Source organism: Myotis nattereri (assembly GCF_964212035.1).
Source record: "Myotis nattereri genome assembly, chromosome: 20".
NCBI classification, from domain to species: Eukaryota; Metazoa; Chordata; class Mammalia; order Chiroptera; family Vespertilionidae; genus Myotis; species Myotis nattereri.
In genome coordinates, this window is record NC_138096.1 from 1,395,231 (window position 1) to 1,421,727 (window position 26,497).

The 26,497-nt window shown below is 52.7% G+C and overlaps 1 protein-coding gene across 1 annotated transcript in view; it reads right to left on the minus strand.

The window, feature by feature from the left end:
* Nucleotides 1–7,657, minus strand: part of PTPRC (protein tyrosine phosphatase receptor type C) — a gene marked incomplete at its 5' end in the record, with an annotated part of 28,063 nt that extends 20,406 nt beyond the window's left edge. Inside the window, 7 exons of the mRNA XM_081114589.1 lie at nucleotides 326–457; nucleotides 2,031–2,255; nucleotides 3,346–3,372; nucleotides 4,578–4,655; nucleotides 5,599–5,739; nucleotides 6,930–7,034; nucleotides 7,474–7,657. Coding sequence (XP_080970715.1) covers nucleotides 326–457; nucleotides 2,031–2,255; nucleotides 3,346–3,372; nucleotides 4,578–4,655; nucleotides 5,599–5,739; nucleotides 6,930–7,034; nucleotides 7,474–7,657 — 892 coding nt within the window. The remainder of the gene's footprint in view (nucleotides 1–325; nucleotides 458–2,030; nucleotides 2,256–3,345; nucleotides 3,373–4,577; nucleotides 4,656–5,598; nucleotides 5,740–6,929; nucleotides 7,035–7,473) is intronic.
* Between the last annotated feature and the right edge of the window lie 18,840 nt (nucleotides 7,658–26,497).

The window sequence follows — 26,497 nt, forward strand, 5'->3', positions numbered from 1 at the left end:
GAAGGAAGGAAGGAAGGAAGGAAGGAAGGAAGGAAGGAAGGAAGGAAGGAAGGAAATAATTTCCTAATGGCCCGGCCAGTGTGGTTCAGTGTTAAGCGTTTACCCAGGAACCAGTTGGGGGAGGAGGGAGTGGTCATAGTTCGATTCCCGGTCAAGGCATGTGCCCAGGTTTCGGGTTCGATCCCCAGTGTGGGGCGCACAGGGGGAAGCTGATCCATGATTCTCTCTCATCATGGATGTTTCTCTCTCTTCCTCTCCCTTCCTCTTGGAAATCAATAGAAACATATTTCTTAAAAACATTCTCTGATCCATGCTGTATTCTTACCACACTGATGGCGGTACTTAATATTATTTGTGTGACAACCCGTAATTACTCCAGTTATGGTCCACTCTAAACAAATAGAAGTGTCGGCTTTTTCCGGGTCTATACATTTATCTACCCAGAAATTTCCAGGGCCTGTCGAGAGAAGATAGAAACAGGTGATTAGTATGTCGTCAGGTGTCTCCTGTGCTCAATGATAGTCACTGACCCCATCCTCACGACATGGACTTTCCCAAGCACTGAGGTCACTTGGGGAAAAGTCTGCACGTGGGGTGTTTTTTTGTTTGTTTGTTTCTTGATTATTGTTTGTCCTTTTTTTTTTTAACATCACACATCTTGGTAGCTTTTTATTTAGAATTTGTGCTCCTGGCAAAAAACAGAACGCAAGCAATCGCCCAGAAAAAACTGCACTTTCACACATTTTTTTAAAGAATGCCCGGCCCATTTTGTTTTTGTATTTATATCTTCAGTGTTTTTTTTTTTTTCATTTACCCTTTGATTTATTATTATTATTATTATTATTATTGAATGATGATCACACAGAGCTATGCGGGCTTGCCCTTGGGGAGTGTCTTTTTTAAAAAAAAAAAATTGCTGTTTTCTGTTTTAATGAATCATGTACTTCAGTACTATGTAGAGAAAATACCTTTAAAAACTTTTTTTTTCCCAGAAAACATCAGACTGAACTCCTTAAATGTCCATGAACTGACGGATCATATTGAATTACTAAGTGACAAACCCCTAGTGCACCCCCATTTCGTTAAGATGCGCTTCGTTGGAGCGGAGCCCTGAAGCTCAGAGGGAAGGCGGGGAGGGAGGGTGGGTGGGAGGGATCAACCAAATGTAGGCATAGATGCATCGCCCATGGACACCGACAGTAGGTGCTGAAGGCCCGGGGCAGGCTGGAGGGAGCCAATCGGGGCGGGGAGGGTGGAGAAAAGGGGGGACATAGGTAATATTTTCAACAATAAAAATTTTATAAAAAAGATGTGCTTTAGGGCATTGGGTGGGGCGGGGGGCGGACCTCAGGCGCCTCTCTGGGCATCAGCTTAGCAGCACCACCTGCCCCACGGCCCTCACGTGACGATAACCCTCCCTCCTTGTGTGAAAGCAGTTCTGTTCTTGTCACAAACATCCTACCCTTGTCGTTGTCACTCCCTTCACTGTGCTCCAGACACACGTGTGTTTGAAACGATAAACATGGAGCACCCTGGCCGGCGGCTCAGGTGGTTGGAGCATCATCCGCCCGCCCAAAGGCTGTGAGTTCGATTCCCAGTTGGGGCCCATACAGGAGGCAACCGATCAATGTTTCTCTCTCTCTCTCTCTCTCTCTCTCTCTCTCTCTCTCTCTCTCTCTCTCCAATAAAAACAAGCATATCCTCTGGTGAGGATTGAATTTTTTTTTAAAAAAAGGATAAATATGCACATGTATGTATTAATGACTCGAATGAAGTGGAGGAGAAAGAAGAATTCTTGTGGATCATAGCTCAGCGAGGTGAGTCCAATCCAATACGCCCGAACCACTCAGGAGAAGAAGGGCGGGGAGGGGCAGGGGGAGCGGGGAAGGCATGAATGGGTCCCTACTGTTCACTCGGTTAGACGAGCGTCCGGCCAGCGTCCTCCCCTCTGCCCTGTGCTCCCGGAAGGCTGCACACTGGAAAACGAACTCTTTTCGCCAATAGACGAGGAGTGATCGATGGGTATTTACCTGGTGGTACATGTAATTCTAAAGTTTTAGGTGGATCCGCACATGAGTCATCAGATATTTTTACATGGATCGTTTGGCATTCCGGTAGGCCATCGACCCTTTTGTTGCCACATGTCTGATTTGGTTGACATTCCAATTTACCGTCAACATCTACTTTTGCATGAAATGTTTTATTATCATTATTGTCATACTCGTAGGTCACATTGACGTTCGCAAATTTGTCATCTGAAAGAACATGACACAGCGAGATTATTTTATTTTTCAGAGCAAATACACCTACGTTAAATGCAAACTCCTTAGCTATCCAATCGCTGGCAAAATCCCCGCCGCACCCCCCCCCCCGCCCCCGAACATGGAGTCAGAGGAGCCCCCAGCTCCCCCATGGCTTTCTTTCCTCTCTCTTTACAGCTTTGCTAAGGACCCCAGCTGGGAAGTTCCCATGTTGGGGGGGGCGGGGGTGTTATTAGGTTAATGTCCGCCCTTCTCTCTGGGCTGTGCACATCATGAGAGCAAAGGCCAGTCCATTGGGATCATCGCCAAAAACCCAGGTCCTCCCCTAAAACCTGTCACGAGTCGGGGGGCTCGACAGTGACTGGTTGAACTGATGACCCAGTGGGTGATGGTTCTGAGAACTTTTTGTTTTCTTGCTTTACAATTTCCTTTGCCTTCGAACACGGCCTTCTCGATGTTCTGTGTCTCCAGACGTGTGGGGCATTCATTCTTTGGGGACCCCAGGCCTCATGCTTCCCTGACTTATGTACCTGACTTCATTTTAGTTATTTGTTTATATCACATTTACTGGGGGTGGCATTGGCTAATAAGATTATATAGTTTCGCCCGGCCGGCGTGGCTCAGTGGTTGAGCGTCGACCTATGAACCAGGAGATCAGGGTTTGATTCCCGGTCAAGGGCACACGCCTGGTTGCAGGCTTGATCCTCAGTGTGGGGCGTGCAGGAGGCAGCCGGTCCATGAGTCTCTCTCATCATGGATGTTTCTCTCTCTCTCTCTTCCTCTCTGAAATCCATAAAAATATATATTTTAAAAAATTATAGAGTTTCAAGTGTCCAATGCTACAATACCCTCATGCACTACTGGTAGGTATGTAAACGGATACAGCCGCTGTGGGAAACAGTATGGAGGCTCCTCCAAAAATTAAGACGTCCAAGTCTCCGGCCCCTTTCCCCCCCCAAGGACGCTGGCTCTTAAGATCTGGAGAGAAGCCCTGCTGGGGTTCTTGCAAGCGTGGCCCCAAGAAGAAAACCATTAAAGTGCTTTTCGGAAGTGACACAGCTCTCCCCGGGGAACGCAAACTTACCACATGGTTGCTTTGTTGTCGTAGGAGCTGTAATAGAGGAAGAAAAAAACACACATTCATGTTAGAATTTCTCCACTACAGTCACTCGGGGGCAGGGATGGGGGTCCTGCAGAATCTACCAAGTTAGGGCTCACGGATTCCCACCAGATTCGAAGCACGTAGGACAGTGATTGAGCTCAAAATGTTCAGATGCGATCAACGAAAAAGAGTGGGTTCCCTAACACGCTTCCGTGAATCCACCCAATTATCACCACCACTGCGGTCACATTACTATTAAAATGTTTTCGGGCACACGTGTCACTGTGACATGGCGACACACAGCCCAAACATACTCAAGGGCCTCATCCCTTGATTTATCTCCAAGTAGAGTTACATCATCACTAGGGACCCGGTGCATGAAATTCACGCACAGGTAGGGTCCCTAGGCCTGGCCGGCAATCAGGGCTGATCGGGGCCTTCGGGCTGCCGACCGGGGCCTTCCTTCTTTCTGCGCCACCCCCTGGTGGTCAGCGCACGTCATAGCGAGTGAGCAGTCGAACTCCTGGTCTCCCGGTCGAACTCCCGCAGGGACACTTTGCATATTAGCCTTTTATATAGAGAGATAACCTCTGGACACGTTTGTTGGGGGGGGAGGGGGAGTCAGAAACTAGGCAAGGGTGGCTTCATTCTCCAGCTCGGCCGTGGCAAGCTCTTTGCAATAAGTCGCTCTCTCAACCAATTGAGACACATCTCGTGTGAACAAAGGATTGAACAGGACCGGGTGGGAATGTGCTTGGTGGGGTCTTTGAGCTGAAGAATCGGTGGGAGGCAGTGGCCTCGCAGGCTCGACCCCAGTGATTACGGACAGGCCCCCCCTCGGCGGCCGGCCCACTGTACCCTGGAAGTCCTGCCTCTGCCCACAGCCCAGGCTGTGTGGCTGGAGCTCACGCCTCCATCACCCATCACCTGGAACGCCCAGCTCGTTGATGAAATTGTTTTTTTCTCACGCCCATACCTCACCCTACGCTTAAAGAGGCCTTCATCTGTTTGCAGACATGTTCATGCTACTACAGGGACACAATAGGTTATTGCATCCTCCGAATTCTATACACCCTTCCCCGTTCTCATCTGCTGCCATTCCCGCCCTCGGGTCTACGACCCTCCATTGAACCCCTCAACGAAAGGGCCCTCCCGTGAGTGCGTTCGGGCGGGTGCGGGTGCCGTGGCTGCGTGACTGGGGGTGAGGCTGTCACCTGCGGTGGTGGTAGGGAAGGTGAGGCTTGTTGTAAGGCGCTGAGTGGGTGTTGTTGGGTGGGTTGTGGGGGCCAAACCTGCAAGGAGACGAACAGAAGAGTGAACGTTAACGCGTTTGCCAGGTTGCAGGGCGAGGGGGGAAGACTCTTCAGCAAGGAGGGGTCTCCTAGGCACCCCATCTTTGCGAGAGGGGGGGCTCTTATGACTTGATGCTCGCTTATTTTCCAATTAAGATCATGGACCAAAGATGTATCCTCAGGGGTTGAGCCTTGACCTAGGAACCAGGAGGTCACGGTTCGATTCCCGGTCGGGGCACATGCCTGGGTTGTGGGCTCCATCCCCAGTGTGGGGCGTGTAGGAGGCAGCCGATCCATGATTCTCTCTCCTCATGGATGTCTCTATCTCCCTCTCCCTTCCTCTCTGAAATCAATAAAAAACATTTTTTTTTAAAAAAAAAAGAGAGAGAGAACTGACAGTCCCCATAATCAGAACGCAGCATCGTGTAAGTTGAGAGCCAGGAATTCATTGCCGGCTGGCGTTCCTACCTGGTGTGCGACCCTCAGCCTCCTCCCTCCCCCTCCGCTACAATTACTAATCAGGATGCCCGTTACCCTCTGGTGCTTTCCATGCCCTGCCAGGCGTTTTACACCCTCCGTCCTATAAGAAGGAAACGAGCACCATTGTACCCATTTTACAGACGGGAACACCGAAGTCGGCTACGCAGGTCGAAGAGGCTGGATTTGCTTCCGGGGCCTACACGACCCGAGAGGCTCTCACCTTCCTTCTCTGCCATGAACTTTCATAACAAGAAGAAGAAAATAGAAAAACACGCCTGGAAAGAAGCTGCCTGGCGGGAGTTTCTTTTGCCTAATGTTCCACATCAACACGCAAACACGCGTGACGCGGGAACCGGCCCGCAGTCTCCGGCGTGACATACGGAGCTGCGTTCAAGGTTAAGTGTCCGATTCATTATCCGTAGCCCAGACCCCCCGACCCCCACCCCTGGCGCTGCGGTCCGACCTGAGGAGTTGCTGGTGCTGTTGGAGGTGCGTGTGGGTGAGTCAGTGTGGTTGCTGAGTGCGGGGCTGGCGGTGGCTGTGGCCGGGACCACCATGGTGTCTGCAGGAGAGGTGCCGGAAGGGGCCGGCGCTTTCGGGGCACCTGCAATCAGAACGGCCGTCAGCTCTGTCCCCGGGTCCTGCTGCCCCCCCAGGGGCCAGGCAGCCAGCGTGGCCGGGATGCATGAGGCTGAGCCACGCCGCCAGCCACCCATCCCTCCTGTGGGCCCGCAATAGACGCCTTCTGTCCAGCGAGGAGGCCCTGCCAGGCTGCGGGAGGGACGGGCGTCAGGGCTGGCGACTCGGAATCTAGGTGCTTCGTCGCCAGAGCCCACATTTTAAAGGAACCTGGCCTGGCCGGCGTGGGCTCAGCGGTTGAGCGTCGACCTGTGAACCAGGAGGTCAGGGTTCGATTCCCGGTCAGGGCACAGGCCCGGGTTGCGGGCTCGATCCTCAGTGTGGGGCGTGCAGGAGGCAGCCTGTCCATGATCCTCTCTCCTCATCAATGTTTCTCTCTCTCTCTCTCCCTCTCCCTTCCTCTCTGAAATCAATAAAAATATATTAAAAATAAAATAAAAAGTAACAGGACAGGAGCCAAGGGAAGGCTGGCTATAGATGCCTGCCATTTGGGCAGCTTCACCGGGAAGCTGCAACTTTACACGCCCCAGGGGTCCAACAAAGGGGAGACAGACAGTAAAGTGGGGGGGGGGGTGAGGGGGGACAGGGGCGGGACTAAGGAAGGTGCTCACTGTCAGTCACACCTGAGAACGAAGGTCATTGGCCACTGCGAGCTGGTGAAGATTGGGGACCCTCACATCCCTGAACAGACGCCCGCTCTCTGACACTCTCTTACCCTCTTGGTTCCTCTTGGCACGCGTGGCTCACGGCTCACGCCTGGCCTCCTGGCACCCGCCCACGTGGCCCACAGCCACGCGAACCCCACGCACAGTGGGCTCAGGGCCTACAAGCAGCCGGATGCTGAACGGGACCGTCTCCCACGGAGAAAGGGCATCCGGCCACTGGCTTCGCCTCTCGCTGCCCCAAAACCCCAGCTACGCTTCGCCAGAACTGGACTCGGGGTGTCATTCCACCCAAATAAAGATCACACGGTCCCTGTGGGCACGGCTCAGATCTTGAGAATCCCACCCCCGGCGACACCCATCGAGGAGAGGGCGCCCCAGTGCGTCCGAGGCCACCTCCCCCCGGAGCAGGCGGTGGCGTCCCCGCACCCCGTCCTTCCACACGGGCGGCTCTCACGCCTCTGCCCGTGCCCCCACGTGAGAACCCGCCCACCTGCTGTGCCATTGCCGCCCGGAGCCTGGGTGCGTGAGGGCGGGGGGGCCGTGCTGGGTGCCTGCGTGTCTGTGGGAAGGAGAGTCAGCTGCGTGGAGGTGGGTCCTACGGGGAGAAAGGGACACATGCCATCAATCAGCGTCCCCCACGCAGGGGGTGGACACAGGCCAGGGGCGGGCACGGCGCCCACGGCTCCCATCGCCAGCCTGATTCTGAACTGACCCGACCTGCTAACCCCGCGTCTGCCCGCATGGAATTATTTTAGTTAATTTTTTTAAAAAGATACAAATGGCCCAGCCGACGTGGCTCAGTGGTTGAGCATCGACCTAGGAACCAGGAGGTCACGGTTCGATTCCCGATCAGGGCACAGGCCCGGGTTGTGGACTCGATCCCCAGTGTGGGGCGTGCAGGAGGCAGCTGATTGATGAGTCTCTCTCATCATGGATGTTTCTCTCTCTCTCCCTCTCCCTTCCTCTCTCTTTAAAATCAATTTTTAAAAAAGATAAGTTCCCCTCTTCCCGTCTCAGGTGACATGGGTGCCAACCTGCCACGTCCGTCTGACTGGCATTTTTCTCCGGGCCCTGGGGTGTCCCTACGGAAGGAGCCCCGATACTAGGCACTGGCGTGGTCGTCGGGGGGCGGCTGCTCTCCGGCTCGGAGGTGCTTGCGGGTGAGAGTTGCGTGGTGCGGGCGGGTGAGCGGGAAGTTGTGGGCTGAGCCTTGGGCATCCCTGTCGAGTTCGGAACTGTGATACCATGGGAAAGGGAGGAGGAGAAAATCAACAGGTGAGCCAGGCCCCGAGACCTTCTCGCACGGGAGTCCAGCGACTTCCCCGTCCCCGAGCTGTGTAAGCAACAGAGCCACGCGCGTGCCCACGCCACCTTACGAGGCGAGGCTGACGCGTGTCAGCGCTTGACTCACCTTCTTCATTTGTACCGCCCGCCACACGATTGATCGGGGAATCAATGGCGCATTTTCAATAATGGTAACACTTAAGGGGAGCGATTTCCTTTTCCCCAAATGCAATCTGAGGTTTCTCTCTCATTTGGCACGCAGTAGGTGCGCATTTATTTTTCCCCAAATGCAACCTGAGGTTTCTCTCTCATTTGGCACGCAGTAGGTGCACATTTATTTTCAGCGCCACGTGACTTAAACGGAACTTGTCCGAGGCTCAGGATGCTCGTCAAGACAAAATTCAGGTGCGACCGTCGAGTTTGGAAATAATTAGTACAAAATGCCCGGAAAAGTCTCAAAGTGTTTCTCTGGACGGAATCTATGCCTTACGTATGATTTTGTTTTAAAATTCTCTCTCATTGTCTCAGGGAATTCCTTACCCTGTCTTTAACTGTAACGCTTCGTGATCGGACTCGATTTCTTTGGCGTGCTGACCTTTTAAAAGAGATTGGAACCCTGCCCCGAGTTTAAGAAAGGCTGTACTTTACACGCGATAATACGCACAAATAGCCATGTGTGCGGGAGGTTCCCCAACATCCTATCTTCTGAGCAGGCGTGTGAGGAACAGGAGAACGTTCAGTTCCTGAAAGGGCGCCCTCACACAGGGATCCCATCGGGTAGTGACGGAAAAACTCTGCCAGCGTTAAGTATATAAACTTGGCAACAACATAATAAAATCAGCAAAATGGAAAGATGCCGTCTTACCAGTGGTAGTAGTAGTAGTAGTAGGTTGGTCAGTTCCTGCAAAAAAGAAAAAAAAAACATTCTCAGAAAGTCTCAGACTTCATACATATGTATGTAAGTATTAGTTAGATGTATACATATATGTCTCTATATGGACATGTGTGTGTGTGTGTGTGTGTGTGTGTATATATATATATATTTCATACATATAAAATCTCCGTCAGTTAACATTCACAAAATGGCAATTTTCAGCACCTTTAACCCCAATGAAACCCCATCCCTTCTCTTAACGTCCTCTTTACAAAGCCCAAGTCTGTCAAAACTACTCTCTATGTTTTTGAATTCTCAGGTAAAAGAAGAAAAATAATAGGATAAAGGGGAACTATTGGGATTCATCGCAAGCCTGCGAAAAGACCTGGGCGAGTTTCTCCCCAACGCATCATTTATTTGGGGCGGGGGCGGGCGGAGGGGAGATGATTAGTTATTGAGTCCCTACTGTGCGCTAGACAGTGTGCCACCTTCTAGGGATGTCATATGACCAGGATGGAGCGATTCCCTGCCCCACATCAGCTCAGTTCAGTATGGAATTTAGACCAACACCAACCATAAAAACGCCGGAGAGTAATTTAGGCACCAGGCCACGGCGAGAAGGTTGGATTTCCCCGGAGGGATGCCCGCCGTTGGCTCTGGGACGCGGAGGAGAAACCTGATGGTAGGTTTGATGGCAGAGAAGAAGGGAATGTGCCCCGTTGCCCGTCCCGGTGGGTCTGGCTGGCCCCCACCACACCACAGAGGGAGCGCTTTGTAAGAAGGAATGGAAATCCGCCCCGTCTTTACGATGGAAACGAGAACAAGAAAGCCGGGGCCAGGAGGACGCTGTTCCTTTTTCAACATCAGAGCTGTGACGACGAGAGGAAATGGACCAGAAGTGCTCCCGCCCCGTAGACACAGCGTCAGCCCACGGGCTCTCAGTGCCTGCCCCCGGGATGCGAAGAGAATGCCAACTGGTTACAACGCGATGCACGTTATAAGGAAACACGTGCTGTGACGTTATCTTAATGCACATTTTGAAAAGGAGGGTGAGAGAACAGGATAGCTCGTTATCTGCATATCTCTACCTTTACCCATCTCTACCTTTACCCATATACCCATATATCGCTACCTTTATCCACATTATCTGAATCCATATCTATAGTTCTATCTACAGTTACATCTATATTTCTGGCTGCCATGCCTCTATAGTCAACATTTCTCCACGCCTTCGAATCTCCAAGGCAATGAAACGCAGCCCCTGGGGGAGACAATATATAAAGATAAATCCCATTTTCCTTTCTTCTGTGTTTATGGCGACTTTCCCTAAGGGCTTCTCCGACGAATATGCATTTTCTTTCACACGCATTTATCTCAGACCCCGACTCTGACTTCCTCCACCGAGCTATATCAAAGCATGGAGCCTATTCTACTTTTTATTTCGTTTTCTTCACAGAGTAAATCACACACACACACACACACACACACACACACGCACACACACACTCCGCATCCCAGTTTAGGACTTAAGCGGCTTGTTCTCACAGTTGCAAAATCTTTATCACAGTCACATCTGTATGACACTGAGTCACCCCATACAGACGTATGCAAATTACTGAGGCACTCAACATTGCAGAAGCACCCTAAAATAATTATATATTTTTTTAAAAAAAATGCGAGCCACTCCCAAAGTGAAGCCGGCACCTGGAGGTAAGATTCAGGGGCTCCGGTAGCGTGATGTGAAACAGCAACTCGACTTCAATAAGCCACAGCCACTGAACTACATAGTTTTTTTAAAATTTAGTTGTTTTTTTTTAATATAAAAAGTAACTGCAGGTCTCCAACGAGGAGCGTGAATTCCAGCTGTGCGGTAATAAAGAGACGGCATCCGTATCTCTAACAGGATGAGCCATATTGAACGCTCTCTGACCTTCTGTAATCGCACGGAAAGATTTAATAACACAGAGCGCGGGAATAAACTTGGTGTTTTTATATATTATCCTTCGGCAACTCTTCTAGGGACTTTTTAAAAAAAAGAACATGTGGCCCTAACCGGTTTGGCTCAGTGGGTAGAGCGTCGGCCTGCGGACTGAAGGGTCCCGGGTTCGATTCCTGTCAAGATGGTTGCGGGCACATCTCCAGTGGGGGGCGTGCGGGAGGCAGCTGATCGATGTTTCTCTCTCATCGATGTTGCTAACTCTCTATCCCTCTCCCTTCCTCTCTGTGAAAAAAATCAATAACATATATTTAAAATTAGAAAAAAAGGAAGCTATCTCAAAAAAAATATATATATATATATGTGCTGGGATTTCATTTAGACCAAGGAATACCTAACCTGTTCCAGTAGGTGGCGCCATCACACCAAAAATCCGTCAGTCATTCGCCAGCCCCTCTCGCTGCTGACAATTAGAATTGCCAGCAGAACTGACAGTTACAGATGAAAATGCGGGTAACAGGGCGCCTGACCCGCAAACGTTGCACTGTCCTGACACACATCCGGGACTGAGCTCACCTCGCCGGCTATGCTTCGTGTACAGCTCGGAACGTTCCAGCGCCTCTTCATTCAAAGCCACCTGGAAGGCAGGCCCCCGAGTCCTCATCACAGACTTCAGCGAACTCGGGGATTCCTCCCAGTGACGATGGCATTTCAAAAGATGCCCTCGGCCCTTCAATACCACCTTCCCGCCCCGCCCCGCCCCGTCCAAGAGAGAGATGGAATGCTATTCCCAGGGGGTTTAAGCCTGTCGGGTTCGACAGATCTAAGGAAAGCACGAGGTCAGAAGGGTGGGGCGACACAGATGAAATAAATGCGGGTTCTCAGCATCTCCCATGAAAAAAAATGCGGAAAGGGCCCTGGCCGGTGTGGCTCAGTGGATGGAGCGTCGGCCTGCGGACCGGAAGGTCCCGGGTTCGATTCCGGTGAAGGGCACATACCTCGGTTGCTGGCTCCTCCCGGGCCCCGGCCCTGGTGAGGTCGCATGCAGGAGGCAACCCATCGATGTGTTTCTCTCTGTCTCTCCCTCTCTCTTCCGCTCTCTCTGAAAATCAGTGGAAAAATATCCTTGGGTGAGAATTAAAAAAAAAAATGCAAAAAGCAAATCAAGACAAAAATCGAGGGCCAGCTCAAAACAGATATGCACGGGTTTCCTTGCTCAGAAGGCACATCAAAATCCAAGACATAAATCAAAGGAAAGGGCCTGAACTGGTTTGGCTCAGTGGATAGAGCGTCGGCCTGCGGACTGAAGGGCCCCAGGTTCAATTCCGGTCAAGGGCATGTGGTTGCGGGCACATCCCCAGTAGAGGGTATGCAGGAGGCAGCTGATTGATGTTTCTCTCTCATCGGTGTTTCTACCTCTCTATCCCTCTCCCCTCCTCTCTGTAAAAAATCAATAAAATATATAAAAATAAATAAAGGAAAGGGATCCACTTTTACGCACTCCGTAAACCTGATCGATGGTCCGCAGACAGCCGGCCCAACATGCCACATGCAATGACTAAGCATTCATGCAGTGACTGCTCTGGGCAAGCGACCAGCTCTTATCTGGGCTTCAGAAAGCCAGAGAACCGGTCTTCCCTCCCCCTGCAACCCCCCGCTGGTTTATCAGTGAAATATGAAAATAATACACTATTATAGCAGCGTTATCATGTACCCGGCAGATGCAAATCTCTCCCCCTGCGGTTCTGCATGTAAACATCCCGCCGGCCCATGCGTCGGCCACGCGTTTTCCTACTTCGTAGGGAGGGAATGACCGCCAGACTGAAACAGGTGGGTGCGCGCTGCAGTCACAGGCCCCGGAAGCGTTAGATGCAGAGGACAGGGTGTCCGATGATAATCCTCTACCTCCTGTTTATGGGAAAAGGTTGGTTGTGTTGTCGTCATGCCCGGGATCCCGCGGATATGACAGGTGGTCATTTCGGACACTTCGACGCACATAGGAACAGAGCACGCTGGCACCTGTGGACACGGAGTTCCTCTCGTAGACCCGATGAGCCGAAATGCCTTTCTGACTTTGTGCCATTTGGAAAGGAAGGCCCGTGATCTGCAAGCCCACTGGTCACCGCAGAATATCAGCGTCCCTTTTGGGGGTCTTGGCTCCTTATACACTAACTAGAGGCCCAGTGCATGAAATTCGTGCACTCGCGGGGGGGGGGCGGCAGTCCCTCAGCTGGGCCTGTGCCCTCTCGCAGTCCGGGAGCCATCAGTCGGACATCCTTAGCGTTGCCATGGAAGCAGGAGAGGCTCCCGGCACCGCCACTCTGCTCCCCAGCTGTGAGCCTGGCATCTGGCTGAACAGAGCTCCCCCTGTGGGAGCGCACCGACCACCAGGGGGCAGCTCCTGCATTGAGCATCTGCCCCCTGGTGGCCAGTGCATGTCACAGCGACCGGTCATTCTGCCCGTCAGTCGATTTGCATATTGGCCTTTCATTATATAGGATGGGCATCCAAGGAACGCCAGACCGAGGCCGCAGACAAGAAAGGCAGAGACAGAGAGAGACAGAAGAGAAACTGAGTCAGCCCAGGAGCAGGAGAAACCCAACCGGTCAAATATGCATCAAGCAGCGAAACGTCTCGATTATATCCGTCCCTTGAACATGCGTGTTTGCGTCGCACTCCCATTCCTCCAGGGTAGAGAGTAAGGGCATAGTGAAAGGACTGCAACGAATCACTGTGCCCGTGGCAAACGGCTTTACCCGGTCTTCGGTGCAAAGAATAATATGTACGAAGGAATCACCAGCTACCGTGTGGAGGGTGCTATGCTAACTAAGTCTACCTATGACGTGAGTCATTACAGAAACCCTGCCAAGTGGATACCTGGAGTCCACACATGAAGGCTCGAGAAAAAGAAAAGAAAAGGAAGGAAGGAAGGAAGGAAGGAAGGAAGGAAGGAAGGAAGGAAGGAAGGAAGAAGGAAAGAAGAAAGAAAGAAAGAAAGAAAGAAAGAAAGAAAGAAAGAAAGAAGAAAGAAAGAAAGAAAGGAAGAAAGAAAGAAAGGAAGGAAGGAAGGAAGGAAGAAGGAAAGAAGAAAGAAAGAAAGAAAGAAAGAAAGAAAGAAAGAAAGAAAGAAAGAAAGGAAGGAAGGAAGAAAGAAAGAAAGAAGAAAGAAAGAAAGGAAGGAAGGAAGGAAGGAAGGAAGAAAGAAAGAAGAAAGAAAGAAGAAAGAAAGAAAGGAAGAAAGAAGGAAAGAAGGAAAGCTTTGACCACGCTGCTCGCACAGGAGGGCTGTTTGCACAGCTCGGAGCGCGGCGGCCGGGCCTGCTCTGCGGTTTCTCCTCCTCCGGGTGCTTCTATTTTCTTCTCCTGCGTCTTGACAGGAAAGGAAGAGGTGTGGCTCTTGAGGTTAAGCCTGCAGGCGCTTCCACATGGTGCGAGGGTTGCCATGGCGCCAGCGGCCCCAGTGCTACCTGGGGTGAAACCACAGTGTCTCCGGTTGAAGGTGACCCCGTCACGTGAGACTCCGAGCTGCGTACCCAGAAACTGAATGTCGGGGTCGCTTGTGCGTGTGTGTTTTGTCTCAATGAAAGTGCGTTTCGGAGAGAAGGGCGCCTGGCACGAGGCGGATTCGCTTCACTTTGGAAACTGTTCATTTTTAAAGATATATATATATATATATTGTTGTTGATTTCAGAGAGGAAGGGAGAGGGAGGGAGAGAGAGATAGAAACATCCACGATGAGAGAGACTCATGGATCGGCTGCCTCCTGCACGCCCCCCAACTGGGGATCGAGCCCGCAACCCGGGCACGTGCCCTTGACCAGGAATCGAACCTGGAACCCTTCAGTCCGCAGGCCGACGCTCTATCCACTGAGCCAAACTGGCCAGGGCGGGGAACAGTTCATTTTGAAAAGCCTGGGCCAATGATATTTCCGTGGAAAAAGAAAACGAAGCCAATCTTGTCTATAATAACATTGACGAGGAGCCCTCTCATTGGCCAGCAAGGGAATGGGGGTGATCGAGGCCTTCATGAAACTTGGAGACGACAGATGACAGAGGAAAAAGCAGGGAAAACGTGCTTGAGAATAGAGTCCGCGTTCCTTTGACCTCAAGGTGATAAGACGGCCAGAGTCAAGGCCAGCCTCCGTTCCCGTGGAGCAGACCCTTCTGTCACCACAGATGGGCATGACTCCCTCCCGGTAGGACAGAGCGCGTCGGGTCCTTTGCAAGCGAATGTCCTGAGCTCAGCAAGCAGAGTGACTTCCCCAATATCACACTCCAGTCCCACAAGGAGAACTCTCTGAGCACGGACACGTGGGACCCTGTGGCCCCTTCCCATGTTACCACGTGGCTATGCCCGGATGGTGACGACTTTCCACCTTGCATATGTCTCCCAACTGTCTTATTTTTTCATGAAAAATAATCATTTCCTGACACAGCAAAATATTAGGAGAGTGTATGAACCCCATAGATTGTAAGCCCTGGGGACGGGTCGCTGTGAAACAGGACAGCGTTTGTGAAGCATTTAGCCAGGAAGCTCGGAGCGCTTCCTCACGTGGGAGCCCGCTCAGAGGTGACCATCCCTGTTGTCCTCGTCGTCATCGCCATCGCGAGCATCACCTTTGACACTTGACCTGTGAACTCTGCGTGTTTCTGCAAGGCACCGGCGATAGAGGGACCCTCGTACCCTACACAGGCTCCAGTTTATGGGAGATTAATGATAAATATTGGCGGTCTCCCAGGGTAACACAACTCTGAACAGCATCCTTTTGAAACTCATGGTAAGCTGTGACACGTGTCAGTCTCGTCGCATAAGATGGCATCGCACTCCCCGCTGGCGAGCTCACGTGCCTTCGCATCTTCACGCGTGTCTATGTCACGGCAACGAAGAGCGGAACACGAGACGACAGCCAGCAGGAGCCGGGCCCTGCACCGTCCCCAGCGCGGGGTGGGGTCCAGCCCAGCCAACAGGACCTTGTGCGGGGGAGAGCATATGGGTGACCTGCTTTACGTAGAGACAGAATCATCCTACCAGTGTTTGGAGGGGGCGCCAGGAGCGTCAGATGCTCCCAAGACGCATAGCGGGTACGTTCAAGACCGTTCATCCCTCCGCCTGTCCACGTGGCGGCCGTCGACAGTCACAGCTTTCAAAGGAAGGTCCGGAATCCAGCCACAGCTACAACGATCATGAGACGTTATCGGGGTGGCGTCACCTATCCGTTTCATCGGCGCGCTCAGTCGCCTTCCGTGTTGAATTGTGAGCTAGGGACGGGTCTCCATCCGCCAGGATTTTTGCCTGTTTTTCGACGGTTACGCACTGTGCGCTGGGCCGGGAAGAGGAGACGCTGGGTCACTATCCCAGATTCTCGTTTTCCGTGGGCCCCTCAGCGGGAGCGTGCTTGTCTCGTTGGATGCTGTGCTTTCTCATGGTCCCCTCGAACTTCCCCTCGTCCCTCGGACGGCTTTGAGGAGACCTTATCGCAAGCAGAGCTCGTTTCTGTCAGCGACAGCTGTGTTCATGGCCAGGGACACAGATTGGAAGCGGGACACGGCCGGCGACAGCAAGGCGAGCGCGCGTGGCGGTTTGGGAGTGTCTGTAAGGAAACAGGTGATCACGGGCGTCCGTGGAAGGGAAGCTATACGTGAATTTCACAGAGAGGTCGATGCAGTACAGGGAGGAGAAACCACTCCCTGTGCTAACATAACGGAGTGGACACTACGACCTTAGGACTCACAGATCTCCGCTGTGAAGATTAAGGGACACATTATTAGTGATCGTATTGCAAATGACCCAATCCTAAAAAAGAGTTGGTTTGAATCATAAAGTTCTCACCCTATGTGTGGCTCAGTGGGTAGAGCACCGGCCTGCACACTGAAGGGTCCCAGGTTCAATTCCAGTCAAGGGCACGTGCCTGGGTTTTGGGCTCGATCCCCAGTAGGGGGGGCATGCAGTAGGCAGCCGATCCATGATTCTCTCTCATCCTTGATGTTTCTATCTCTTTCTCCCTCTCCCTTCCTCTCTGAGATCAATAAAAAATATATGTTAAAAAAATAATAATAATAAAGTTCTCCGGAAAGTTACCCAGGATTAGCATCTGTGCTCGAGGAAGAGCTCCAGAATCCGATTTGTAAGTCGGACACGCCCAAATTCTAAGACATTCTACCAAATGTCTGACCGGGCAGTCACTCTTCTGAAGTTTCCTGATCTTGAAAACCAAGGAAAGACTTTAAAAAATCTGTCCCCGACCAGAGGAGACGAAGGAGACGTGAGGGATTATCCCACGTGGCAGCTGGGATGAGCTCCTGTCGCAGAAAAAATGACCTTGGAGGGCGGGCGGGGGACCTCGGAATGGGTGTTTCTTCGTTTGGGCCAATGCACCGCTGTCAACGTCAACATGAGAGGAAGCTGAGAATCAGGGGAATGGGAAGGGGTGTGGCCGCTGCTGTTGATCTGAAATTATTCCCCCATGAAAGGTTATTTTTAAAAATCTAGTATTTATAGCTCAGAGGAAGATGAAGTAGCTTTTCTTTCATTTCCAAACTAGAGGCCCGGTGCACGAAATTCGTGCAAGGGGCTCGGCCCTCGCAGCCCCGGCTTCATCCGGAAGGTTGTCTGGACGGTCGTCCGGAAGGTCACCCGGACGGTCGTTCTGCCGTTTGGTCTGATTAGCGCCTTAGCTCTTTATTATCTAGGATAGAATATTTTTGGGATGGGGCCCCGCTCCTAGCTCCTCTGACCGATGTTTGCAGTCATCGGCATGAGATGGTGCAGACCATCACGACTCAGACGACAATGCCATAGACGAGGGCCCTGGCTAAGGAATCATAACATGTCATGATTGGGAGGGTTGGGGGGGGGACAAAGCTTTCTTAACCATCACACCATCCAGGATATTTTTTAAAAAATACATTTTTATTGATTTCAGAGAGGGAGGGAGAGGGAGAGAAACATCAATGATGAGAGAGAGAGAGAGAGTCATGGATCGGCTGCCTCCTGCACGCCCCCTACAGGGGATGAAGTCCACAGCTTGGGCATGTGGCCCGACCGGGAATTAAACCGTGACCTCCTGGTTCATAGGTTGACGCCCAACCCCTGAGCCACGCAGGCCGGGCTGTGCGTATGTTTCTATAAAATTCACCCCACTGCGTCTTCACCTTTGATCACCTTTGATGCTCATCCCACCAACACCCAGGTGGCCGACGCACCATGTCTGATCTTTGCCCAGCGTCCCTGGAAGGCCATGCGACCCCTCTACCGGCCAGTCTCCCACGGTGATGACGGCACGCTGACGGCTGTCTCCTGCCCTCGGCGGGGGGCGACCCTCCACATTCCTGTGTCATTTTCCGACCTTCCCTCGCTCCCTCTGCAAACCAGTAGGCCGCCCGCCCTCTCCCTCTCCCCTGTGCATGTTCATTCCCATGCTCTCTCTGTCCGTGTACGGCCCCACGTGCCCATCATACGGAGACTACGTATCCGAGCCTTAGGGTTCAGATTCTATCGACCACCTGAAAACCTCTCCGAGCGTTGCAGCTTCCCCCGACGTGTGTTTCTCCTCGTTTCTGTGGCCTGTTGGGAACTGCTGGGTTCTTGCCTGGGTCCGTGTCTCGCCCCACGAGTGGAGAAAACGGGTATTGGGGGCCGAGACCCAGACTCTCTCTTTGCTGTGCTCTCTCCCCAGCGGGGCGGGCGCTCCCTGCTTTGCGGTCCGTACGCGCTCAGTCACAGCCGGCATGTGTGAGCGAGTGAGGGAGTGAAGAGTGAACGTCCCTGCCCTTCGCTGTCCATCAACAGAGCAACCACGCCAACATCTCGGCTCTCCAGCCCCCTTTGGCCAGAGGCGTGGGCGTCTTGCATCACCACGTCTATTATGAGACAGAATTATTCCCGTCTGAGGCAGGCGTACGGCGTCCCTTTGATCTCTGTACACAGGGGAGCTTGTCAGATCAAATGGCCTTATTCAACCTCAACCCCACAGAATGCCGACCCGCTACGGCCACCGGGCGGGGGGGGGGGGGGGGGGGGCCCGTCCATGCTCCGGAGCTTTTCATACTCCCAGCATCGCTTGTCTGTCTTTACCGGAGAGGCCGGGAGGCTAGAATATGTGCTTTCTCGGCACCTCCCGCCCTCCCCCTAAAGCAACCAGTGGCCGTAGGCTGTGTTTCTGGCCAATGAGGGCCGGCAGAGTCTCTGTGGAAGGCTTCCATCCCAAATAAAACAAGTCCAAGGTCGCCAGAAAAACAAGAATCCCTTGCCACTCGGCCCTTCCTTCTCCTCTCGCTGGAATGCAGATGAAAGGGCTGGATCGCTGCGGCCGCTAAGGGATGTGAGAGCGCAAGCGTGGCCAACGCCAGAAGAATCGGGTGGAAGAGGTGGGCCTTGGTGCCGGCCAGTCAGGGACTGACTTCCTCCCAGCCTCTAGCGAGTAGCTCCTCTTTTTTTACAACATATTTTTATTGATTTCAGAGAGGAAGAGAGAGGGAGAGAGAGAGAGATAGAAGCATCCATGATGAGAGAATCATGGACCGGCTGCCTCCTGCACGCCCCCTATCGGGATCAAGCCCACAACCCGGGCCTGTGCCCTGACTGGGAATCGAACCGTGACCTCCTGGCTCTTAGGTGGACGCTCAACCCCTGAGCCACGCTGGCCGGGCTATTCGGCCCGTTTTGATGTCAAAACATGCTCATCGCGTCTCTAGTGAATAATGAAATGCACTCCCTTGTGAAACAGGATATTCAAATGGTTTATGAAACTGCCCCAAAAGGCTGCAGGGAAGTCCCCAGCGTGCCCCCCCTCCCCCTCTGTCCTGGCTCCAGTCCCGCTGAGATGCAAAGATTCTCTCTGGACTGGGGGGGGGGGGAGGTAGCCTCTCTTGTCCCGATGGGCCCCAGAGCAGCAGCCTTGTGGGGGGAGGGGCAGAGGGAGCATCTGTCTTTCCCTGCGGATCCTTGTCCACCGTCTGAACGCTAGGTCTCACCGTCTAAAAAAACGCTGGCCACGCCTCTCCTCCAGGTTAGACGCCACGGAGCACACGGGGGCCTGGGCAGGCGGGTGCACGTCCTTGACCCGCAGGGTGGCGGCTCTCAAGGTCACAGGGCCTCCAAGGGAAGCTTTTGTCTCTCCCGCATGCTCTGCTCCATGAGTGACTTGACTAGTTGGCAAAGGTCCCGGCTGGTGTGGCTCAGTGGGTTGGGCTTAGCTAGGCCCTTGCACCAAAAGGTAGCTGGTTCAATTCCCGGTCAGGACCCATGCCCGGGTTGCAGGCTCCATCCCCAGTCGGGGGCGTGCAGGAGGCAGCGGATCGATATTTCACTTCCTTTTTTTAAATGTATTATTATTATTATTATTTTTAGAGAGAGAGAGAGAGTGGGAGAGAGACAGAGAGAGAAACATCAACATGAGAGAGACACATCGATGGGCTGCCTCCCACACGCGCCCCAGTCAGGGATCCAGCCTGCCACGGAGGCACGTGCCCTTGACCGGACTCGAACCCAGGACCCTTTAGTCCATGGGCTGACGCTCTACCCACTAAGCCAAACTGGCCTGGGCTGTTTCGCTTTCACATCAATGTTTCTCTCTCTCTCCCTCTCCATTCCTCTCTCTCTCAAAAAAATCAATTAAAACATCTTTTTAAAAAAAATTACTCATTGACAAAAGACAAGAAAGCAGGTGATTCCTGCAGGGAACGGGTTTCTGCGCGGGGCCCAGGAGGTGGGTCCGGGTACTGGGGGAGCCTCACGGCCTCTGGACCCCGCTCCTGGGGGAGGCGGCCAGGCTGGTGCCCCCCCACATGTAGTCTTTCAGCCTCTGCCTGTCAACCCGGTGACTTCTCCGGCCGCCATACACTTCCCAGCCGCCACGGAATTCACACCGACGGACACTTCCCTTTCCGAAGGGGAAGGCGCGGTTCCCTTTCTCACAGCTGCCCCAACAACGCTGTCTGCAGGGAACAAGCGAACCCCCCCCACTCCCCGCCCCGCCCCGTCCCGCCCCACCCAGCCCCGTCCCAGCTGAAGAGCCACAGCCCAGCAGATCAGACACAGACACGGATCCGAGTGCAAACCACCTTAGCTCAATGCACTTCCCTCCTGCTTATCCCGGGAGAGTCTTGCTACTTGTAGAACACCCCTTAGATGGCCTAAAGACATGGGGGGGGGGTGTTAGCTCCAAAGCATCAGAAATATTTATTGCTATTAAGAGGAATAAGAAGAAAGAGATCAGCCCTGGCTGGTGTGGCTCAGTGGATAGAGCATCAGCCTGAGGACTGAAGGGTCCCAGGTTCGATTCCAGCCAAGGGCACATGCCTGGGTTGTGGGCTCCATCCCCAGTAGGGGGCGTGCAGGAGGCAGCTGATCCATAATTCTCTCTCATCATGGATGTTTCTCTCTCTCTCCCCCTCCTCTCTAAAATCAATAAAATATATATTTTTTTAAAAAAGAATAAAGAGAATAATAACAGCCGTGATGATCATCACTGCTGACATAGATTCATACTTTCTTATTTTATTGTTTTTAATGTACATTTTTATTGATTTCAGAGAGGAAGGGGGAGGGAGGGAGAGATAGAAACATCCATGATGAGAATCATGGATCGGCTGCCTCCTGCACGCCCCCTACTGGGGATGGAGCCTGCAACCCAGGCATGTGCCCTTGACCAGGAATCGAACCCGGGACCTCCTGGTTCACTGAGCTGCACCGGCCGGGCTGGGCTGGTCAAACATTTCATAACTCGTCTGAATGCCTTCCGCTGTGTCTGGAAGCTCGCGCGTCCCTCACACTATTCCGACCCCGAGAGATGGTTCCCTCCTCCTCCCCCTCCCCCCCCTCCCCCCCCCCCCCCCCCCCCTACAGCACAGAGAGTTTAAGCTCATTTCAGGAGAGAAAGGAACCTGGTGGCCAAGTGCTCCCTCCTAGGAACTGCCGTTTCTAAAGGAAGATGAAAAGGTGAGGACGATTGTGATTCAAATGGCACCTCCAGCGGCTTGGCGAGGCTCCCTTAATGGAGTGGAAAGAACGCCATTCAGCGGGGCTCAGAGGAGGCAGGTGCGCCCAGCGGGACGGGGCCGGGGAATTCAGATCCACACAGAGGGCGGGAGTCTGAGTTCAGCCCCGCCCGCCGGGCCATTGTGAGCGGAGAGAGTCTATTTCCCGGGGGAAGAGCGATCACAGACTTGGGAGTGGGCTGCGCTGTCCAGGGGCAGGGACCTGGGGCGTGGGGCCCGGAAGCTCCCGTGGCAAGGGGCTGGGGCCATGGACACGTGGCCCCTCCATCCCCCCCCCCGCCCCCCCCCCCCCCCCCGTGACGGCGCAAGGGACACAGGGCGTCCTGACAGCATCTCAGGAAGTGGGCTGGACGGGGAGCCCTTGGGGTTCAAGAGGAAAACATCACCGTCCCCCAAGTCCTACGCGGACACCTGGGGGAGACAGGGACAGAGGCAGGCGTGTGAAAGGCGCAGGAACATACAGCCCGAGAGCTGAGACACGTATGTAAGGCTGTCCCGAAAAAGGGCAGCGTGGACCGGTCTGGGTGTGCAGCGTCTCTGCTGAGTTTAAAGGAGAAGAAAAGGCCCTGGCCGGTGTGGCTCAGTGGATAGAGCGTGGGCCTGTGGACTGAAGGGTCCCGGGTTCGATTCTGGTCAAGGGCACCTGCCCGGGTTGCGGGCTCCATCCCCAGTAGGGGGTGCGTGGGGGGCAGCCGATCCATGATTCTCTCTCATCGTGGATGTTTCTATTTTTCTCTCCCTTCCTCTCTGAAATCAATAAAAATATATTTAATAATTTAAAAAAAAAGGGAAATTCTTCAGGGCCTGGAGTTCTATTTCGGAACGGAGTTTATTTTATTGTTAAGGCCGTTTTCGAAGGAGAGTGGAGGCTAAAACATTGAGAGCCACGGTTTCAGCCACACCGGCGGAGATTTCGAAACCACACATTGGTACTAATTTGAGCTGCTCGCCACGAAGCTCAGCGTCTCTTTTCTTTTTGTTAAGGTGGCCTTTAGAAAATATTCAAACGGGGGTGGGGGGGAGGGCTGTGTGTGAAGGGGGTGCAAGCATGGGCGCTCATGGCCCCTAAGTTCTTTTTCAGCTCGGGTTGCGCAATGCCCTGCGGAAGGAATTGCAAAGGGGCCTCGCCGAGGGTATGGTTCTCACGAGGCTGGTGAGAAAGTCAGCAAAGGCCTGTGGTTGGGGTGGGGGGGGGCGGGGAGGGAAGGCGCAAGTGGAGGATGCTGGGGGGGGCACCCCGAACCCCGTGCTGGCGAGGGAACGGTGAGGCTCAGGTGCTCACTGCCCAGGTCACCCACGTTTCAGAGAGGAAGGGGGAGGGGGAGAGAGAGAGAGAGAGAGAGAGAGAGAGAGAAACATCCATGATGAGAATCACGGATCGGCTGCCTCCTGCACGCCCCCTACTGGGGATCGAGCCCACAACCCGGGCATGTGCCCTTGACCGGGAATCGAACCCAGGACCTCCTGGTTCACTGAGCTGCAAAGGAATTTTGCAGGACACATCTGCTAGGACACAGTATGTGTCCAGGGGTGACTGGAAAGAGAATAACTCAAGGTCAAAGGGCAAGGTCGCAGGATGTGTCCAGGCAAGGTCAAAGGGCAAGGAAGCCGGTACGTCCTTCTCAGAGAGGGAAGACTCACGCAGACACCCCCCCCCCCCCAGGCCCATGTGTCTCATGGTCCGTCTGCATCGGCCTCTGGGTTCTAACCTTCAGGAAACAGAATCTCAAGCTCTCAGAGTATTCGTCGTGCTGGAAGGAGCTCGGTCCTTCATTGTAAGTTCGTCACTAAGAATCCTGAAAAGGTTGAAGGATCTGGGAAGGCAAGCCTTGTTCTCACTGGCCACCACGAAGGCAGAAGGCAGAAGGCAGAAGGCAGAAGGCAGAAGGCAGAAGGCAGAAGGCAGAAGGCTGCCTCCCCGTGCGGTCCTTCACTGCTCGCCTCTGCAAGGTAGACCAGGTGGCTTGTTCAACTCCACATTCCCAAGTGGTTGGAGTGAAACAAACAAACAACTTTCTCTTCTAAAAACTTTCTCCAAAGAAAAGGGAGGATGGGGCTTCTTGAAGAATTGTTAGGAGCCCAGCCGGTGTGGCCCAGGGGTTGAGCTTGGATTTATGAACCAGGAGGTCGCGGTTCCATTCCCGGTCAGGGCACAGGCCCAGGCTGTAGGCTCCATGCCCAGGGTGGGGCATGCGGGGGGCGGCCGATCAATGATTCTCTGTCATCATTGAAGTTTCTATCTCTCCCTCCCCCTTCCTCTCTGAAATCAATAAAAAAATATATATTTTTTTAAGAAAAGAATTTTTATGAAAAACAACCACAAAACTACGCTACTCTTTCTAAAGTCTTTGCAGGGGGCATGAATGATCATGATTTTCAAGAAACTAGCGCATATGAAGAACAGAAGAGAAATTCCACAAGTCTTATTGTGTGTGTGTGTGTGAGAGAGAGAGAGAGAGAGAGAGAGAGAGAGAGAGAGAGAATTTCCATTATGCCAGGTCACAAATACCAAAGTGTTAACCACCTTTTTGGGGGTGAGAGAGACAGGAAAGGGTGGAAGAGGCATAAAAAAGTGTCCCCTTCGTCTGCAGAAGATCCAGAAAAACTTCGTAACATGTACCACTTCCCAGCCACCAGTCCTCCCTGCCCATGTCCTTCTGTCTCAGGAAGTAAAAAAAACAAAACAAAAAAAAAAAAACCCCAAAAACAAAAGTTTTGTCAGAATATTTCTCAACTTCTGCTTCTGTTCCGTCAGAACCCGGAAGTAACGAGACAGTTAAAAATGAAAATTATTGCTCTTTTTTTTTTTTTAAATGACAATTAAATGTTCTTTAAAATCCACAACACTTGGTGTACTTCATTCGGGTGCGTTTGGGAGTTTCGGTGACTATTAACCATGGATCTATTTTTATTCAAAATGAAAATCTAGTTTACTCTTGGCAGCCTTTGGCTTAGCTTGGGGAAAAGTGAAATCACCATGGTTTGACTCCAGTAAAAACAGAAAATGGTAAGGCTTATACAGTTAGATTCCAATAATCATCATCATCATCATCTAACGCCTAGTAACCTAGTGACAGTATTCAGTATCAGAAAGGGTTCTGTTAATATATATATATATATATATATATATATATATATATATATAGATTATATTATACATATATATTATATATATATATATATATATATATATATAATATATATATTGATTTCAGAGAGGAAGGGAGAGGGAGAGAGAGATAGAAACATCCATGATGAGAGAGAATCACGGATCGGCTGCCTCCTGCACGCCCCCCACTGGGGATCGAGCCCGCACCCCGGGCCTGTGCCCTGACTGGGAATCGAACCCTGACCTCCTGGTTCATAGGTGGACGCTCAGCCACGGAGCCATACTGGCCGGACCAGAAACGGCTCTTTTCTCCAAGAACATTTCACCCACCAGTCAGCTTGGGAAAAGTTAATTTTCTGAAAGATTAACGATCAACAGTGCGATTAGGAGAAAGACCCAGCTACTCTGAGGGGCTCTCATAACCAAAGGTGACGGGTATCGGCCCAAAGCCCGCCCTCCCGGGAAAAGACGCATCGCCGTGTCTCTCCCACGGCCTGTGTACAGCTGGTGCACGAGGATCCGAGCCGTGTCCTGGCGGAATTCACGTGTTCCGTCCACCCAGGAACGGATCTCCCCACGCAAGCAGGATGGCTCCCACTGGCTCCTGGAGGCTCAGCGCCTGGTGACCATCACGCTCACTCCCACGTAGAGGCCGGCCTGCTCGCACGAGGTCTAGTCACAGGATGTGGCTGCCTCAACTTTATCTCCATCTGGCAGAGCCTGAGCAGCCTATTGGGGCGCTCGGCTCCCACTGCACAGCCACCCCGCTTTCCCCGGCCACCCGCCCCCCTTCTCCTCCCCGCCCCCCTCCGTGACGTGCATTTCTCATAAAACCACAAGTCAGTCAACTTCCTCAGGGAGCTGGCAAGGCCTGGCGACCAAGGGACCCTGTGGTGTGCGGCCTGGTCCACGGTGGCTCTCGGGTCTGGCCTTGTGATGACCAGACAAGAGTGTCCGATGGCCCTGCATGGCCCAGACCCTGTGTCTACACAAGGCGCTCACTCACCGTCTACTGGCAGGTGTCAGCACCCAATGGGGGGGGAGGGAAGGGGAGGAGATGAGGGTGTGGGAGCCACAGTATCTTTTCATTGAAAAGCAGGCCAGGAAGAGTCTCTCTCTCCCATGTGCAGAGGATGAAAATACATGTATGACCTTTTTTATTTATTAAAAAAAAATTATTGATTTCAGAGAGGAAGAGTGAGGGAGAGGGAAAGATAGAAACATCCATGATGAGAGCGAATCATGGATCGGCTGCCTCCTGAACGCCCCACACTGGGGATCGAGCCTGCAACCCGGGCCTGTGCCCTTGACTGGAATCGAAACCAGGACCCTGCAGGCTACAGGCCAACGCTCTATCCACTGAGCCACACCAGCTGGGGCTCTATGACCCTTGGTCACCGTGAAACACTGGCTATTTCTCCTAGTCAATCTCATCAGAAACAGCAGCCCCCGCGTGGGAATGGTCTTGAAGAGAAACCTCCCTGATTTGGAGGGAGACAGATTCATCTATGACACGATGACCAAGTTGTGCTCTGGGTACAATTGGCAAACACGCGGGTAATTCTTCCATGAGAAAAACTCATGCCATGAGAGATCAACCAAAGAACTGTGTGCATATAAGCATAACCAATGGACACAGACAGTGTGGAGGGTGGGGAGGTTGGGGAGGTGAAGGCCGGGACTCGGGGGGGTGGGGGGGTGGTGGGAGGGCAAGGCTGGGAGAGGTCAATGGGGGGGGAGGGAACATAGCATATGCTAGTTACTGCAAGGTAGACCAGGTGGCTTGTTCAACTCAACATCCCTTTCAACAATAGAGAATTTTTTAAAAAGAAGAAAAAAAACTCCTGCCATGACAGAG